The sequence below is a fragment of the Pelophylax lessonae genome (genome assembly GCF_965119305.1).
Source record: "Pelophylax lessonae genome assembly, chromosome: 7".
Classification (NCBI taxonomy): domain Eukaryota; kingdom Metazoa; phylum Chordata; class Amphibia; order Anura; family Ranidae; genus Pelophylax; species Pelophylax lessonae.
The window spans coordinates 164,457,545-164,476,663 of NC_138774.1; the positions used below are offsets into that span (position 1 = coordinate 164,457,545).

Below are 19,119 nucleotides of genomic sequence, written 5' to 3' on the forward strand. Positions count from 1 at the left end.
TATCAAGGCTCAGCTGTTTTTCATGCCTAAAGTCATCATTACCCCATAATTAATATACACTATATTCTCAATCATTTTAAAAGCTGAACTCTGGCCTAAAGCAGTATTTGGAATAATATGTGCATTATAAAGGTATATTAGCACTGATGTAGTATGTGCCATGTGTGTAGGCTTGTAAAACTCTTACTTTCATTCACCCTGTACAGTATAATAGAGACTTACACATGTGGGCTGCAGGTTACAGGTCAAAGTGAGTCGCTCACTGCACACTTCTTATATTCAGTAAACATCTTGCATTTTGTTTCACAAAATGCAAGGCATTCTGTGATTGGGGAGGAAAAATTTGGAAATACATTTGCACCTTCTCCATTCACAGAATGCCTTGTATTCTGTAAAAATAATAAACAGTAAAACAACAAGGAAACAAAAGGCGGGGCACACAGACCTAAGTACAGCAATAACAAAATAAACTTTATTGCAAATACATGATTGAACTCACAGGATATGCTGAATAAAAAATGTGTTTTTATAAGCCCACCGAAGGAAGCTGACAGCTTTCCGTGCCAGTGGCCAATCTGTGTCTGTAATGTAGTCTGTCCCAAAAGCTGGCTAGAATATGTATTGCTGAGTCCAGTGTGACAAGCTATGGAAGTGCGGTGGTGTTCAGCGGCATCCTGACAGCTCACAGTAGTACAGGGCTACAAAATTCTTTAGAAGAGCAGTATCCTCCTCTGTCCTTTTTGAACTGTGACTGCAGGACCAGTGCTTGTTTGTAAGGGCCAGTGCTTGTTTGTAAGGCATATACTTTTTTGCAGATGTTTTGCATTTATATGCAAAAAGGTTCCCTTTACTAAGATTCCGTCAATCACAGAACTCCTTTACGGAACAAATGAGGTGTTGAGCGAGTGACCTGCTATAACTTGCTATGATCTGCAGCCATAAGTGTAAGTCTCAGCAACAGATGTTCAGCACTTAATCTACTGCATGAGGTAAAGGAAAGTAAGAGTTTGACACAGCACTGAAGCCTACATACATGACACACACTCAATTAGTGCTAACTTTTATGGTGAACAAGTCCAAGTAGTTTTTTTTGCCAGGATTCAGCTTTGCTATTTAGCTACCTTTAAATAGCAGTGTCTCTGTCTGGCCTCTGTTTTACAGTCTACTGAACCACTCATTGACATGTCCATTAGTATGATCAGCTATCTTTGACTGGATCTTTTCAGTAATTATCCATTGGGGTGTAATTGTCAAAGATTCCCTGGGCAAGGTGAATCATTAGTCCCATTCATTTGTTTCAAGAGTCGACAGGAATCAGCTGTCGCTTTCTGCCAGCATTCACTCTATTAAATGTGGTAAATCTTACTAGATATAGGGAAAAGTAAAAAAAAAAAAAAAAAAAAACCCCAGCATATCCCTCTTCCTAGAACAAACCATTCCAGCACAAAAGAAATGCCGGTTGTGCAAGGGATTGTGCTGTTAACAGCAATCAGGCCTCAATAGTATAACATAGGCTTTATGATCTAAGTCATCTTTTAGGATCTTTAAGAACTACTGGTGACATTACCCCACCTAGACATCAGAGTATCTGCCCACTCGTTCTCATAGTTTCATGACTTCCGATGGACTTTATGGGTTATGAATCTGGGCTCCTGTACTTCTGCAATGGACTTATGCAGTTAGCCACAATATTACTTGATACCATTAGACTCAGTCTTGAAGATAGGGAACCAGTAAAGTAAAAGTAACCTACCCGGAAAAATTCTTTGGTAGAGCCTGAATCCAATGTGCCATAAGCTATTTCTGTTTGCTTAGCCAGGTCCTCTGCACTCTCTATAGGGGATACCATTCTTTCCACTGTAAGGAAAGCAGCTAAGTTGGCAGTATAGGAGGAGATTATTATTAAAGTGAAGAACCACCACACTCCTCCAACTATTCGCCCAGAGAGGGATCTGCAAGATAAAGGAGATTAGATATTTATCCACGTAATCTAGAAAATCCTTCTCTACAAAAGAGGAACCAATATCTTCCAGAAGTCACACAACTGAAAATAAACACAGATAATGATAAAGAATAATTAACAATAACCCTGCCCTTTTGTTTTCTGTATTTAAAATGGGAAGCAATGATAATAAACTGCTGTAAATCAGCACTAAAGATACTAAAAAATTGTTACGCTAAATGAAAAGATTCTAAGCATGTCTGGACCATCAAAAATAATTTAGGATAAAAAAATAGATTACTTTAGTTTATGAACTGTCATATGCACCGTTCTGCATTAAACCTGAATGGCATTGTTTAATAATCATAACATTAGGATTTTTTTTTAATATAGCACATACTATTATATAACTAATTTCCATATAAATACATTTTATTTATAGTTGAAAACAAAAGTAGAAAACAATAAATTTTCAAAGAGAATTCTGAGTTTGATACAGTTGTGTGACTATCCCTTGTTCATTGTGTTTCTTTAAACATGCAGTATTTTCATCTGTATGACTGTATGCCATCTTATTCCATGCAGATGAATGGATATCAACTTGGCAGCTCAGGTGTTATAACCCTCTCTGACCTCTGTATTAGCTGAATGAATGGAATAAGCATATCTTTGCTGGACACCATGCGAGACATTACCCTTGGCAGATGTAACATCCTTTCTTCTTTCTGGGACCTCTTCTATTGAGTAGAAGCCTTTCTTTTGGATAGTTTATGCTATTTGGTCCCATTTAAAGTTATACACGGTCCTTGTTGGTAAGTACCTCCTGACCCAGAGTACATGGGGAGATGTGGACAATTTCATGAGCAATGGTGTAGTTTGTATTTATGGTGGCACTATATCCCTGATGAAGTTAATGTTTGAAATTTTCAAAACGCGTTAAATTTACCACTCCATAAACAAGCTGTAACTTAACCTTATGTACAGTCATGTATGGTTTTGGGCGGCACCTAGTAAACAATTTTGTCATGGATGTTGAATAACACGTATATTTTTATATTAATATGTTTTTGAATACATTTGGTTGCCGTAGCAATGTCCCATAAGAGTAATGGTAGAATGCAATATTATGACAAAGAGATGATGCCAACCTTTGCCCACAACTAATTGAACTACTCCTATGCATAGAATTAGCTGGTCAAACATGCACAGTGTGAGCTGACCATACTTTTCCAGGTGTACTGCTGATGTGCCCAGTGTGTGGAGGAGTTTGCCATCTATGGTAAATAGCCATATCTTTGGAGCACAATAGAAATGATCGCATAAGAAATACATGCATACACCACTACAACCCTTGAACAACTACCTCTTCCATCTCAATCATGTAATATTCAAGAATGCATCTTGGCCCTGAAAGTCAATGGCAGCCACTGCAAAGGAAATGTCACTTTCACCACATATAATCTACAGGTGACCTTTGCAAACTTTTTAAATAGTTAAAAATGTCTTTGCTACTAAATTGAGTGACTAAAGGATACAATGAATTCAAGGTGCAGAAACCTTTTAAAAGTAGCTATAGAAAGGTCTCTGTATAACAACTTTTTGACCTTGAAATATTGTTTATGTTCTTGAATGGCTTACACAATACAGTACTCTGCACTAGGTTTCTGAACTAGTGATATGTGTCCCTTGAAGTACTTATGACAGATTCAAAGGGTACATATCAAATAACCAATTTGAAAGAAAATACGATTTATTAATGTTGCAGAGGTCACATCTTAAAATTTGTAAGCTACCACTGTAGAGGATTTAAACATTCTAGTTTATCATAACATTTAGTTATGAAAATCATATATTGCTAAATGTACTTAAGAATAATTGTGGTGCAATATGGTCTTCCTAAAGCTGGACATATGTTATGCAATCTGATTGTATATTCTCATTTAGATCTACATATGTAGTGCAAGGGGCTGTCTGATTGGATAAAAATTGATTTCTGCCTGATTGGCTGTTTAGATGAAAATTGATAGCATAGATTAGGTTGGTCTTTGCAGTACATAGTTTTGGTAGTTGATGGTACAATGTTCAGAATGTAGTGTGAATGGTGACCCTTGGACTTATGTACAGCAACAGTATTTTGATCAGATTGATCAGTTATTATCTATTTTTTGACATTTGATCCAATAAGGTGCCAATAAATGTGTCTAGTGTAGTAACAATATTAAGCAAAAGACATATTCATTGAGTTGTCAGATATAAGATAAAGAGCTTCCCTTGTGATGTCATAAAACTTATTTGCCGGTCTCTCCAACTGGGCAAACACAGCATCAACAGCAGATTAACACCTCATCTTCATGTTAAACAGTTACATAGAGGGAAGAGAACAACAAAGACACCAAACATGACAAGCCAAACCTTCAAATAGTTTAGATTCCCAAGTTACTACATGTATCTATCTTTATCAAGGTTTCCATGATAACTAACTAAATGACTAACCATCAAAATAGTTATAAGTGCATTAGCCTCTCTGGTTTTATTTTTAATTTAGGTCCCACAAATTTCAGTTTATCTTGCCAGTGAAATTCACCTGATGCAGCTCCCTTTGGGGGTGTATAAATTAGGCTTCACTGACCCTGAATTTAGAGCAAAGTTGCCACTTTTATATAGGCCCTGACATACAGTGGAATGGATAACATGTTGCAAGGGCATGGTTATCATCATTTACATTGCTAATTTACAAGCCTGTATATTGTCAATAGGCACCCAGCCACACTTAGTCCTGCCCATTGCTTTCTGGAAGGACATCACTGATTCTGTTGCTTAAGCCCTCTGGCTGTGAGTATCAGTGACTAAGAGAGGTAGCTTTTGGGACACATATTTACTATGAATAAGCAAAGAGTGTTTTTTGTGTACTTTGAGGCTTTCCATAGTAACTGGATTTGTGACTTTTTTAGACTGTCATAAAGGAGCTTTTACTTTTTCATTTTGCCTCCAATTTCAGAGATACAGTAGTAGGAACTGAGAAAGTGAAAAACTTTTACAATGGTCACCAGAGCAAACAGAAAGGATCAATCTCCCTAACAAAACACAGACAGCAATAAAAACCTCTCTCAACTGTATCCAAAATAAAATTATAAAATGTTTTAAAAACGCACTTGAATGCATAAACAGACCTTTTAAAATACCATTCCTAAAGCAAAAAAAAAAAGGTCTATACTGTTTGTGCGCACTGCAAATTCACAGGTTTACACAACCTTGCTTACAATGTAATTTTACACATACATCTTTTTGTTGCAATTATTTATGAAATTATACATTTCTTGTTTACAAAGAGATATATGAGAAAGAAAAAATATGATTTTTATTTACATATAAAATCTTTTCCTTGGTGAATATCACAGGACACAGGGCACTTCCTATTCATTACTACTTGGGTTTTGCAACCACCTTCAGGAATTCACCACCCAGGCATAACTCCTCCCAGTTCAGCTAAGCTTCAGTTTGGTAGCAGAAAAAGTATTTTGCCTTTAACCTCCTTCCACCCAGCCACTGCATATAAACGACCAGGTGGGAGCTCCGTCGTTCTGATTGGACGTTCCCGTATGTCCCTCAGAACGAGCGACTGCTTGTGGTCGCGGGGCTGCGCGGTGGTGCAATCCCATAAAGGCTGTGATCACAGTACACAGCCAAGACAAGATCGGGATATTGGGCGCTGTAATTGGCCGTCCTGATCCCGTGACGGCTGTGTCCAATAACAGCCTTCACAATGTAAACAGAGACGCTTGTCTCTGTGACAGTTCTCCTCGCTGAGCTCAGTGAAAGCTCAGTGCGGGGCGGGGGCAGCGGGGGATTCTGCAAGATCTGTGACAGTTCTGTGTGTAAGGATGATTTTAAACACAGAGCTGTCACAGATCCCCACAAACACTACACCAAGCACCACTGTCACCCCTGTCCCCATACACATCTGTCAGTGTCCCTATAAAACATCTGTACCAGTGCACAAAACTTCTGTCAGCCCCCCATCACATCTGCACCAGTGTACAAAACATTTGTCAGTCCCCCATCACATCTGCACCAGTGTACAAAACATCTCCCAGGCCCCCATCACATGTGTACCAGTGCACAAAACATGTCAGTGTCTCATCACACCTGTACCAGTGCATAAAACATCTGTCAGTCCCCCATCACATCTGAAACAGTGCATAAAACATCTGTCAGTCCCCCATCACATCTGCACCAGTGTACAAAACATTTGTCAGCCCCCCATAACATCTGCACCAGTGTACAAAACATCTGCCAGGCTCCCATCACATCTGTACCAGTGCACAAAACATGGCAATGTCTCATCACATCTGTACCAGTGCATAAACATCTGTCAGTCCCCCATCACATCTGTACCAGTGCACAAAACATCTGTCAGTCCCCCATCACATCTGTACCAGTGCACAAAACATCTGTCAGTCCCCCATCACATCTGTACCAGTGTACAAAACATGTCAGTGTCCCATCACATCTGTACCAGTGCACAAAACATCTGTCAGTGTCCCACCACATCTGTACCAGTGCACAAAACATGTCAGTGTCCCATCACATCTGTACCAGTGCACAAAACATGTCAGTGTCCCATCACATCTGTACCAGTGCACAAACCATCTGTCAGTCCCCCATCACATCTGTACCAGTGCACAAAACATGTCAGTGTCCCATCACATCTGTACCAGTGCACAAAACATCTGTCAGTCCCCCATCACATCTGTACCAGTGCACAAAACATGTCAGTGTCCCATCACATCTGTATCAGTGCACAAAACATCTGCAATAGTGCACCATTATGAAATCAACATCTGTTAGTGTCCGCCAATGGTCAATCTACATCTGTCAGTGTACCAGTGTCCCACCAATCTATAATAATAAAGTGCAAGTGTCTCTGCGTCCAGTCCCTGTGTCCGTGGGATTGCGCTACTGCAGCCGTTGGGACTTGGAGCGGGGGCGGGCACCATGTCAGGGGCCCCAGAAGTAAGTCACACTGACCTGTGTAGGATGGGGAGCTCCTCGGTGTCGGAGGCCGGGTCCCGGGCCGGGTGTTGGGGGTCACCCCCGATAATGGTGCTCTTCAGGGAAGTTCCTCTCAGCAGACGGCTCCGGACCAGATCCATATTCCCCGGAGAGTCTACACTCACCCGCATGCTGGAGCCGGGCAGGAGCACCCCATCATGGGTCAGGAGAAGAGGCAGGCGCCGGGGGGACCTGGATAGAGCTGCTAGAGGCCATGACCGGCCACACACACAATCCGCACAGCGACCGACCAAACTCACTGACAGCTCTGACCGGGCAAAGAGCAGCAAGACTACAACTACTGAGAGTGGTCGGAGACAAATCACCTCCGCCTGAGGAAACCACCGCCATCTACTGGCCAACTGTGAGTATTACAACTGGAAAATCACCTCAAAGGGCTGAGGACAGAAATCACCTCATCAGATATCCTGATATCCTACATACACCCCAGTATTATCCCCTCATCATATACTATACACCCCAATATAATCACCTCATCATATACTATACACCCCAGTATCATCACCTCATCAGATATCCTGATATCCTATATACACCCCAGTATTATCACCTTATCATATACTATACACCCCAATATAATAATCTCATCATATATTATACACCCCAATATAATCACCTCATCATATACTATACACCCCAATATAATATATAATCACCTCATCCTATACTTTACACCCCAATATAATAATTATGTATATATCTTACTATATAAAGTACAAGTGTCTCTGCGTCCAGTCCCTGTGTCCGTGGGATTGCGCTACTGTGCATTTGCCCCACGGACAGCCGTTGGGACTTGGAGCGCAGAGAATTTGGGTGGCCGGGCAAAACTCTTGAAGCGGCGGGTGTGCGCGGGCACGCGGCGGGTGCGCGTTAGCACGCGAGAGCCGCTCGGTCAGCTCTGCGCGTCTCCGATGTTGCTAGGGCAACAGGGATGCTATGCGCAGAGCTGGCTATGTCATGCGGCTCTCGCGTTGTTAAAAAAAAAAAAGAGATAAGTGAGAGCCGCTCAGTCAGCCATATGTTCTAGTGCCCATTAATTTAATAGGCTTAATGTCTAGTAAATATATAAAACATTTAAAGTGCCCACATGTAAAGGCGAACACACACGTTGATCCTGTATGCATACGTAAACAACAATAACATCATACATGTGAGGTGTCGCTACGAATGTTAGAATTCTAGCACCAGACCACCTGTGTTACTTCAAACTGGTAACCAATAAAGGTATATAAAGCGTTGGCTATGGAGATTTTCAAATACCGAAGTTTGGCGCCATGTCACTAGCGTGCACAATTTTAAAGTATGAAATGTTTGGTATCTATTTAGCCAGCGCAATGCCATGTTTTATATTTTACCAGAAAGTTGGGCATTATATTGTCTCCATGTGCATTAAAATTTATTAAAATTTATTTATGCATTAGTGTGTAAAATTGCATTAAAAAAACTGCTGCGCAAATACCGTGTGACATAAAAATTTGCAAAACCCACCATTTTATTGGCCAGGGCCTCTGCTACAAAAATATATAATGTTTGGGGGTTCTAAGTCATTATCTAGAAAAAATACAGATTTTTATTTGTAAACAAAAAGGGTCAGAAGAAGGCCTGGTCTTAAAGTGGATTATGGCTGAAGGTGCTATTAGGATGTTTTGTGCTTATCTATGTGGCCAGGCTGTGAAAAAAAAACCCATGTGCGTTATTGCCATACTCAGAAGGAGTAGCAAGATGTGTTTTGGGGCGTAGTTGAAAGGATGGCAATGCCGTGCGTGAGAAATAACTTGTTAATATGACATTTTTGTGAAAAAATAATAATAATAATAATTTCTTAATTTTCCGAAAAAATTATTGGCAAAAAATTACAATTTAAAAAAAAATTGCCATGCCTCTTACTATATACCCTGGACTGTCTACTTTCCAAAAAGGGGTAATATGGGGGTATTTGTACTGTCTTGACATGTTAGGGCCTCAAGAAATGAGATAGGCTGTCAGTACATCAGATGTGATCAATTTTCAGCGATTGGTACCATAGCTTCTAGACTCTATAACTTTCACACAGACCAAATAATATACCCTGATCTGGGTTGTTTTTTACCAAAGAAATGTAGCAGTATACATTTTGGTCAAAATCTATGAATAGAAATAACTTATTTGCAAAATTGTATAACAGAAACAAAGAAAAACACATTTTGTTTTCAAAATTTTAGATCTTTTTTCATTTGTAGCGCAAAAAATAAAAACCCCAGTGGTGAATAAATACCTCTTAAAGAAAGCTCAATTTGTGTGAGAAAAAAATGATAACAATTTAATTTGGGTATAGTGTTGTATGATCGCGTAATTGTCATTCAAATTGTAAGAGAGCTGAAAGCTGAAAATTGGCATAGGATGGAAGGGGGTCAAGGTGCCCAGTATTGAGGTGGTTAAGCCAAAAATCCCAACTTCTTAGTCATTCATCACAGGGCAGTTAATATTCATGAATGCTTGGGATGGACCAAAGGACTATACATGAGGGGCTAGGTCAACACACCCAAAACCCAAAAACAGAATGAAAAAGAGCCCCACTAGAAAGCTGCTTGCAAAGAACTGGTATCTGCAGAGGTGTGAACATCTACCTGGTAGAACTTTGTAAACATGTGAAGAGAAGACCAGATAGCAGCCTTATAAACCTGAACTAGAGAAGGTTGATACTGAACAGCCCATGGAGCACTGCACTCTTGGTGGAATGGGCCTTGACCTTGAAAGGAGGAACCTTATCCTTAATACCATAGGCCAGAGAAATAAGCTAATAAATCCACCTATAAATAGTGGATCAAGAAGCAGCCTGACCCTTACACGCACTCTCAAGTAAAACAGAGAATCAGGCTCTCAAAATAAAGCTGTAGATTTTAGATAAATTCAAACCATTCAACAAAACCAAAATAGTAAAGCACATTCTCCTCAGAATGTTTTTAATTAGGAAAATAAGATGACGATAACACAATATCCTGATTTAGATATAACAAAAAATCCACCTTAAGGTGATTGAAAATGATCACCTTGTAAAACAACCCATTCAGTTTAAAATAGAAATGAAAGGCAAAACATTTGTGTATAGATTAAAAAAAAAAAAAAAACATTATATATACCTTTTTTTCCCCTTTTATATAAGTGATCACATTCCCTCTGTTCTCAGTTGCGTAAGAACTGGGGGAGGAAAAGCAGCAGTACACTGAGCTTCCCAGTGACATGCTGTGTAGGGGGCGTGCAAGGACCAGTCTGATCATTGGAGGAGAACATGCTGAGTTCTCAGCACAGCTAGAGAGCTGACTATGGTGTGCTCGCCTGCTTAGTATGGTCAGTTTTATTAGCAAAGCAAGGGGACTAGCAGGAACACCAGGAATTTCACACAAAGGAAGCAATACAAAGAGAGAAGGATACTTTCTCATATAAGTACTTAGCACAGCAGCCACATATCAGGAATATGACATGTTGGGGTAGGAAACGCTTTAAGTAGAAAAGTAAGACTGAGGCCTTAAAACCACTTTGCCCTGGTGGAGAAACAGACAAGGGTCATTGCAGGAAAGCATAGCCAACTACAAGACCAAGCAAGCCAAAGTAATGACAACCAAATAGACAACCTTATGCATAAGAAGTATTAGGGAATCTCTTGGAGAGGCTCAAAAAATAGACGAGACCAAATTAAGGTCCCACGGAGACAAAGGGGAAGGAACAATCTGTGTGACACTTTGTACAAAGGAATGAGATGTGATAGGTCATTGAAATTCAATGCTCATTGATGGTACTTCAAGCCAGAGACAACTCTGCACCAGACTGGAGAAAAGCCAAGATGTACCCCATTAACAGATTCAGCTTTTGATGGCTGGGAAAGTCAGCCTGCCAATTTTCCATGCTAGGAATTTTCACATTGGAAGGGTCAGAATGTGGAGTTCTGCCCAAGGAAAGATCAGGTGGTCCTATTAATCAGCAATTTCTTCTCCTCAGATGACTATGTTCCCTGAATAGAGAGGTTCTTTGAAATACCCTTCCAGCCCAACAGGCTGGCTTCCATTGTCACGATATTCCAATTTAGTGGAAGGAAGGAGCTTCTGATATCTAGCATCTGTACGGAACTCCACCATTTCAGAGGTGACCTGAGTTTGGGAATCAAAGCATTGGCAGATCCACAGACTACTGATGCCTGTCTCAGTTCAACAGGATATTGAGTTTTAAAGCTCTTAAATTAAAATAGGCATATACAGTAAGACTGCATCAAAAGTGGCTTCAAGCTTTCCCAGCACCCTCATACAGAATGGAATTAAGGGGGGACTTTCCAACAACCTCAGAGACTTCACCTGAGATCTAAGGGACAGGCACTTCTTCTGCAGATAAAGTACCCTCACCTGTGCTGTGTCGAGGACTAATTCTAAATACTTGAGACATTGTGTCAGAACCAAAGTTGCCTTCTGAAATTTGAGCACCCAAGCAAACCTTTGTGCCACCTGCTGGACTTTTGAAGTCATCTTTTGAAGCGATTAGTCTAGATAGCTTACAGTGGGTATAACCAAGGTCCTCAGCTACCCCAGGACTTGAGAGAGAGAGAGGGAGAGAGATGAAGAGTCACTCCACCCGTGTCCAAGTCCAGCACATAGAGATGACAGCTTGATGAAGAGCAGGGATGCTTGAACTGTACAGTCACTACATTGTAACCTTGTGAAGATATCATGTTGCACTAAAAGGAATTTGCATACTAGAGATTGTATCCCCTTTCTTTGATATATATATATATATATATATATATATATATATATATATATATATATATATATATTTTTTTTTTTTTACATATATTTTTTTTGTTCCACATTTTACACTTATAGGTGAGTGCAAAATGATTTTGATTTCCTAATGTGACAACTTGGCAGGGCTCAAAATTTTAAGTCCTGAGCTACTAGCCAGGCCTTAAGAGTTACTCGCCACTTGTTGCCCCACCCAAACCCTACCCTGCACTGCCCCTAAACACGCCCTCGTAAAATATCTCATAAAATTACACTGTTAAATGTTTTATTCAGAATTAAGTTACAAATATAAATATTAACAACAACAACCGAGAGAGAGAGGGTTCAACAGAGAGAGAGGGGGTTTGATAGAGAGAGACAAGGGGGGGGGGGTTGACAGAGAGAGGGGGTTACAGGGAGAGAGAGGGGGCTGACACAGAGAGAGGCAAAGGGGGTGACAAAGAGAGAGGGAGAGAGGGGGTGACACAGAGAGGGAGAGAGGGGAGTGACACAGAGAGAGGGAGAGAGGGGGGTGACACAGAGAGAGGGAGAGAGGGGGGTGACACAGAGAGTGGGGGTGACACGGGGAGAGGGGGTGACACGGAGAGAGAGAGAGGGTGGGTGACACAGAGAAGGGAGAGAGGGGGGTGACACAGAGAGAGGGAGAGAGGGGGGTGACACGGAGAGAGGGGGGGTGACATGGAGAGAGAGAAAGGGTGGGTGACACAGAGAGAGGGCAGTGACACGGAGAGAGAGAGGGTGGGTGACACGGAGAGAAGGGAGTGACACGGAGAGAGAGAGAGGGTGGGTGACAAGGAGGGAGAAAGGGGGGGTGACACGGAGGGAGAAAGGAGGGTGACACAGAGGGAGAAAGGGGGGGTGACACAGAGGGAGAAAGGGGGGGTGACAAAGAGAGAGAGAGATAGAGATGGTGTAGAAATACCACTATAAATAGACTATAAATTATAGACTGTTGTGTGATCCTCTGCGCTTAAAGGTCAAAGAAAAAATATATAGATAAATCAATATCACAAATGCTGCTACTTAATAGTTAACATGTAGAATTGAAATTCATCAAAAAACTCTAGGTCTTTCTGACTAAAATTTCAGTAGCGCAGGGATGGTGGTAACCTCTTACCATTCATACGATAGGTTCATTTGAATCACTACGGGTGCTGATGTACCACAATGAAAATATAATAAACCAAACAATTATAAATATAAACTTCACAGACAAGTAAATGCATAAGATGAATTCATAAATAAAATAAAATAGAATCAATAAGAGTCCATTAAACTTGAAGTGCATGGAGCAGGAGGAAACTGTTCATCCATAAAGGGTCACTAGTGTAGGTTTATAGGGAACACCCTTTCTTGCCACCACCAATGTGCTGGGAGTAATACAGCTGGATTTTAGACTCACCAGAAATAGATGCCTAGTGAACTAAAGCCCACAAAAGGAGATCTGCAAAGGAAAACCCATTTCTTTTTTTCCAGTGTCAATTTACCTGAAGGGGGCAGCATAACCCAAGTAGTCATTTGTAGTGCTCTTTGTACTGAGATGTACGATTAACCACTTGCCGACCGCCGCACGATTATTTACTGAGGCAGTCAGCCCCTACTGGGCAAAATGACGTAGGGCTACATCGCTCGCCCATGAGCCTCTAGGGGGCGAGCGCACCCCGCCGGAGGCGCATTTCCGCCCCCGCTCGTTCACTAACACCCCCGCGCGAGTGACCGGCGGCTCCGATGTCCGCTGGTCACTCGCGATCTCCCGGGTGTAACTGCAGAGACTATACGATCCTGCTATATAGGATCGTATGTCTCTTTGGTTACATCACAAGCCACGCCCCCCCCCACAGTTAGAATCACGCCCCTAGGGATACATTTAACCCACTGATCACCAATAAAGTTAACCCCTTCCCTGCCAGTGTCATTTTTACAGTAACAGTGCATATTTATAGCACTGATTACAGTAGTAATGTCACTGGTACCCCCAAAAGTGTCAAAAATGTCAGTCAAGGGTCGGATCTGTCCGCTGCAATGTCGCAGTCCCGCAAAAAAAAAAATCGCAGATCGCCGCCATTACTAGTAAAAAAAAACAATAAAAATGACATAAATCTTTCCCGTAGTTAGTAAAAAAAATTTTGATTTTTACATTTTTTTGGGGGAATTTCATATAAAAAAATGTGAAAAATATTGTTATTTTTTCAAAATTGTCGATCTTTTTTTGTTTATAGCGCAAAAAGTAAAAATCGCACATGTGATGAAATACCACCAAAAGAAAGCTCTGTTTGTGGAAAAAAGGGACCTCAATTTCATTTGGGTACAGCATTGCACAACCGCGCAATTGTCCTTTAAAATCACGCAGTCACGAATCGCAAAATAGGCCCTGGTCTTTGAGCAGCCAAATCCTCCAGGGCTTAAGTGGTTAAGAAAAACACACATGTAGTATAACAAAATATCTGTATACTGAAGTTTTAACACAAAAATGAACCAAAGCTTCAACAACCTGAAAAGTGTGCACTTATGCTTGCTTTTATAGACTCCCAAATTTAGCAAAAGCGACAGAACAGCAGTGGTTAGCATGGCTACCAAGTAGTTCTAAAAATGATCCGGGTATGTATACTTTCCCATGTTCTGATTTACTGGATAATATTACAATAGCCCTGTTTTGTGTTTGTCGGCATGGCTGTCATAAAGACATTAGACTTTAAAACTAACTGAGATAGAGCCAATTAAAATTGACTAATGTTATCTCTAAGAATAAATATATAGGTGATAGGCTTCACCTTGTTTCACTACATTGTGGGGGGAATATATCTACACTTGTGCAGACAGAATCTGGAGCAGCTTTGCATAGCAACCAATCAGCTTCTTTTTTTAGCTTGTTCAGTTAAGCTTTGAAAATGAATATAGAGGCTGATTGGTTGTCATGTGCAGCTGCTCCAGATCCTGCTCACGTTTTCATAAATTCTCAAATGTTCTTTTCTATGTCATATTAGTATTCCTCAGTGACACTTCAGTATACTTTGCAGGAAAGGAGTTCTGACCACAACAATAAAATGTCACTGTTCGCTGTTAAACAAAATGTCACTGGTCACTGTTAAACAAAATAAAAAATGGATTTCTGAAAGATACACTTGAAATTGCAAGAGCTGTGTAGGGATATATACAATATTCTAATGTCAGCGCCTTGTTATAATTCCAGTCACTTTTTCCCCTGGAAAAAAGGGAAAAAGCTTGAGTTTTGGAATACAATTGGACCAGTCCACCCATACATGATATTTCAGTAACTGGTTGATGGTGGACAGTTAGAACAGTTTTTTTTTAATTTCTCAGACAGTGCCAGACCTCTGCATCTCTGGTCCTAGGTCAACAGAAGTGCATTGTAGGGGGTTATAATTTGTTATTTTTTTAAAATTTACAATATTTAATGGACAAAGTAAAAGAAGGAGTGAGAACACCCAGTTTTGTGGGGCAGGAGCAAAGTTATCTAGAGACATGAAACAACGTCTGGTACTTATATTCTAGTCTATATCAGGTGACAATTTCATGTATACAGGTCAGGCATACAATTGTCATCTGGGAAAAATTAATTGAAAAGGCTAGGACACTTGTTCCGATAACAACTGTCCTTTCTGAGATATTCCATCAGCTGCAGTGTCCATTTGCATCTCTCCCCACAGTTCCTCCCCCCTTCCCCTTTACAGCAGCAGTAAGACAACTGCTCTTTTGAGCTAAGTGTTCAATATTTGGAGGTTTCCAAGAAAAAAAGGCAAGAGCAATGGCGGGGATATCGCAATGCTGATGTCCCAAATAGGTATGAAGAGCCTATAATGGACTTCTGACAGATGAAGGAAGTCTTTATAAACCAACCTGAAAATGTTATTTAAAAAGTCAAAGTTTGAAGATAAACTTAAAACAAACATTGCATTTATTATTGTTGTAGTGCAGTTTTAGGCAATTTGATTGTAGCTTGTAAAAGCCAATAAAAAAGAAAGGTTGTATTGCATAAAAAAGAAGATTTAACAGCCAATAGCAGTGTAAAAAGCGAAACAGACAGAAAATTAACAAAGGAACAGATAACAAAAGAGAAAGTGCAAGCCAGTTATGCAATGACAGAAATGAAAAGACAAATGCATGAGATGAAAAGCATGAAGACAGAGGTAATAAACTGCTGCTGCATGTGTCTTCAAAGCAAGAAGTTATTTTTGCATAGCAACATAGGTTATATGCACCAAGCAGATGACCGTAAAATGAGATATGCAGCAAAAACACGGTAGACCTCCAAGCATTGCTGAAACAAAAAGACCCTATGCATTTTACAGTCTCAACATGGTGAATATAAGTTTAAATTGGCATGTATAAGGGGTTTTGGTCTCATACCAATTATACATGGGTAATGGTGGCAAGCAATATGATTTAATGATGACGCTTAGCACTGAGTGGACTGTGAAGCAAGAACAACTGAATTAAAAATGGTTGATAAAATTAACATATATACACCATGGCGTCAGTGTATGACCATAAAATGCAAGAAGGTGATGGAGTGATATGGAACAAACCTTGGAGAAATATCGCATCCTTGCTGCATAAAGGCACCCAGGGAAAACCAAAGGCTGTTAAATATCCCAAATTCATTTGGTGGGTCAGGAGGATTCTGAGGGTCACGAGCTTCATCGGTGTCCTCCAAGTGCCATTCATAAGGGCTGAATCTGCTCACAAGGAAAAGAACTACACTGACTCCGATATATGCAAAAACTATACACATCCATATTTCATAGGCCAAGGGGTCCAGGAAGGAAAACACTCCTGGTTTTGATTTTTGAGGCTTCTTAATCATGATGGAGATGCCAAGGCTCATAAATGGTTTTGAAAAATCAATCACTTCTTCCCGTACCAGAGTAATGGTGAGAGGGGCAACAGCTATGTCTGCTCTCTGAAAACAAAGAAAATAGTTCAATAAATGCAAATTTGTTTAGTAAAATGAAGCATCAGTTTCAAACACTGTCTCCAGAGTGCCCTAAAAGTTCACGACTTGTTTTTCTGGTGTATAGAATGCAGGAGATAACTTTGATATGGCATGTATTTGACAATAATGAAATTAAATTAAAACATAGAAAGCCCCGCTGACTAGCTTTTATAATACTTCTATAGGCAGAGAGAGATGGAGAGAGCAAGAGGAAAGGAAATGAAAAGTGTGGAGAGGATGAATAAAATGTTCCCCTAAATTACAGCTTACCTATTGTAATACAATGAATAGTTCAGCCATGAATAATTATTAAAATCATTTAAATGTATTTGAAAACTTTCCTTATCTTAATATAAAATGTATTGATGGCAATTCCTGTCTTTTTCTTTTATTATTAATCTCATGTGCCTGTTTATTTCTTTGTTGGATGTAAGATAAGAGAGCCAACCCCTAAACAGTACAGAGGAGAGAAATCAGTGTTCATTTAGCAAAGGAGCAAAGGATGTTCCCTTTGCAAAGTATATAATAGTATATAAAATGAAGCTGTGTTCAAGTTCAGTACCCAATCGTGCAAGTGAAGTTTAAAGAATTAGTTCACCTTTTCACAAAAAATGGAAAGGTGATCTAACTCACTGAACCCTCGCCACATCCCTCCTACAGTCCCCGCTGCACTCATCTTCTTCCTTATACCTTCCTTGATTATTTTCTGCTTCCCACACAGCCATTGTCTGGGCATCTAAAAAATGCAGTACACAGCCCCGACACTGTGTAGCATCATGGTGGTGAGTGGGGATTGGTCAGTGCCAGCACTGATGCTCTAAGCCATCCTCAAAGAAAGAAGGGTGCAGAACAGCTTGTCTTTCAAAAGCCCAGAAAGCTACATCAGCTAGCATGGCCAGTGAAATATAATCATCCAGAAAGGTAAGTGAAGCGGGGACCAGGAGTGTGCAGAGGGTGTTGTGAGTTCACCTTTTCAGGTTTTGTGAAAAAGTGAACTAATCCTTTAAATAGTTTTTCTTCTAGCACATGATTGCATGATATGAGGTTCAGCTTTATAAGTAACATTCACTTAATAAAATGAATATTCACTTTCCTGCTAAGTACACTGTTTTTATTCCTTTATTCATTTCGTTATCAAATTTATGAGAGAATGTAAGAACAAGAATCATTTTCACTTAAAGTGAATGTGAACCTTTACATATACCCAGTGAAGTAAATAGCCTCAGATGATGCACAGAGATTAAACAAATCTCCCTACATACGTTTACTTGTATATCTGCAGTATTCCCTTTTCTACACTTTTTGAAATGTGCAGATCATGTAAGAAATCTTTCTTCCTCATTCAGCAGTGGGTGGGGAGTCTGGACTTACACTGTGTTAGAGCTGATTGGAGGAAAGGCACCCCCCCCCTTTCCACATAGGCAGAGGAACGAAGGAACATGCAATGCTGTAGTCTGAATAGACCTGCTCTCTGCTAATCTACCTCTAAGATTTCTCCCTGATACAAATTTTCAACTGCTGTTATCTCATCTGTCAGAGCTTGTCAGATGTGACCCTGCTGATAACAGAGGAAGCACCAGACAGAAACAAAACTTAAAGCTTTGGAGAGAGATAAGTAAACAATACAGATATATGTGCCTAGGTATGATTTCATGAATGGGGTTTACAACCACTTTAAAGTTTATAAATCGAATAAGCAGAAGTTTCGATAATTGTTTTCTTTTGGTATACAGCTTTAGTCACATACAGTAATTTGCCTCTAATGTGTGTACTACATCCTGCTAGCTGCTTCTTACTGTAAAAACCCTTCTTTCAGTCATTTCTGAAAAAAATATCTGAAAAAAAAAGCATGGGGATAAGGAACGTTATAGTATGGTGGGCCCCTTTTCTGAACACGTTCCAGGAAAATGACTTAAAAGGTTCTGAATTCTGCTGGATGAACATAAGAACCAGGAAACTAGCAGTTTTATAAAGAGTAGGTTAGTGATGGAAGCCTAATACTGACTTTGCATGAGATGTTATCAAAATATATTACAGTATAAGCTTAAGATTGTTTTCAATGTTGTTATATAAAAGCAAGTGCATTTTGCAAGAATCTCAGAAAAAACATAAAAGAAAATTTGTAAAATTCCAGCCATTTTTTCCCCCACACTTCTACCTTTTAACAAAAGTTTTATTTTCCTCTCTGTATGTACACAAATTACTTATAAAGCAAAAACCATTGCTGTAAATAATATGATAAATGCAACATCATTTATCAAACCATAGATGCATTTAGTATTTGCTTGCATATCTGATGTAATGGTAAAAGGTTCTCTGCATTGGGTGGATCTGCTTGTCTTTTGTATTAAGATCATAAATCAAGAATGAAGCCATTTAAA

The 19,119-nt window shown here is 39.9% G+C and overlaps 1 protein-coding gene across 5 annotated transcripts in view; it reads right to left on the minus strand.

The window, feature by feature from the left end:
- GRIA3 (glutamate ionotropic receptor AMPA type subunit 3) overlaps window positions 1–19,119 on the minus strand; it is a 427,883-nt gene that overhangs the window by 16,268 nt on the left and 392,496 nt on the right. For all 5 annotated transcript variants that reach the window (XR_014225478.1, XM_082263155.1, XM_082263154.1 and 2 more), the window contains exons 11-12: window positions 16,332–16,705; window positions 1,754–1,952 (exon numbers count right to left, since the gene is read on the minus strand). Coding sequence is in view for 4 of the 5 variants with exons in the window: in XM_082263155.1 (XP_082119281.1) it covers window positions 1,754–1,952; window positions 16,332–16,705 (573 nt within the window). In the remaining variant the exon portion in view is untranslated. The remainder of the gene's footprint in view (window positions 1–1,753; window positions 1,953–16,331; window positions 16,706–19,119) is intronic.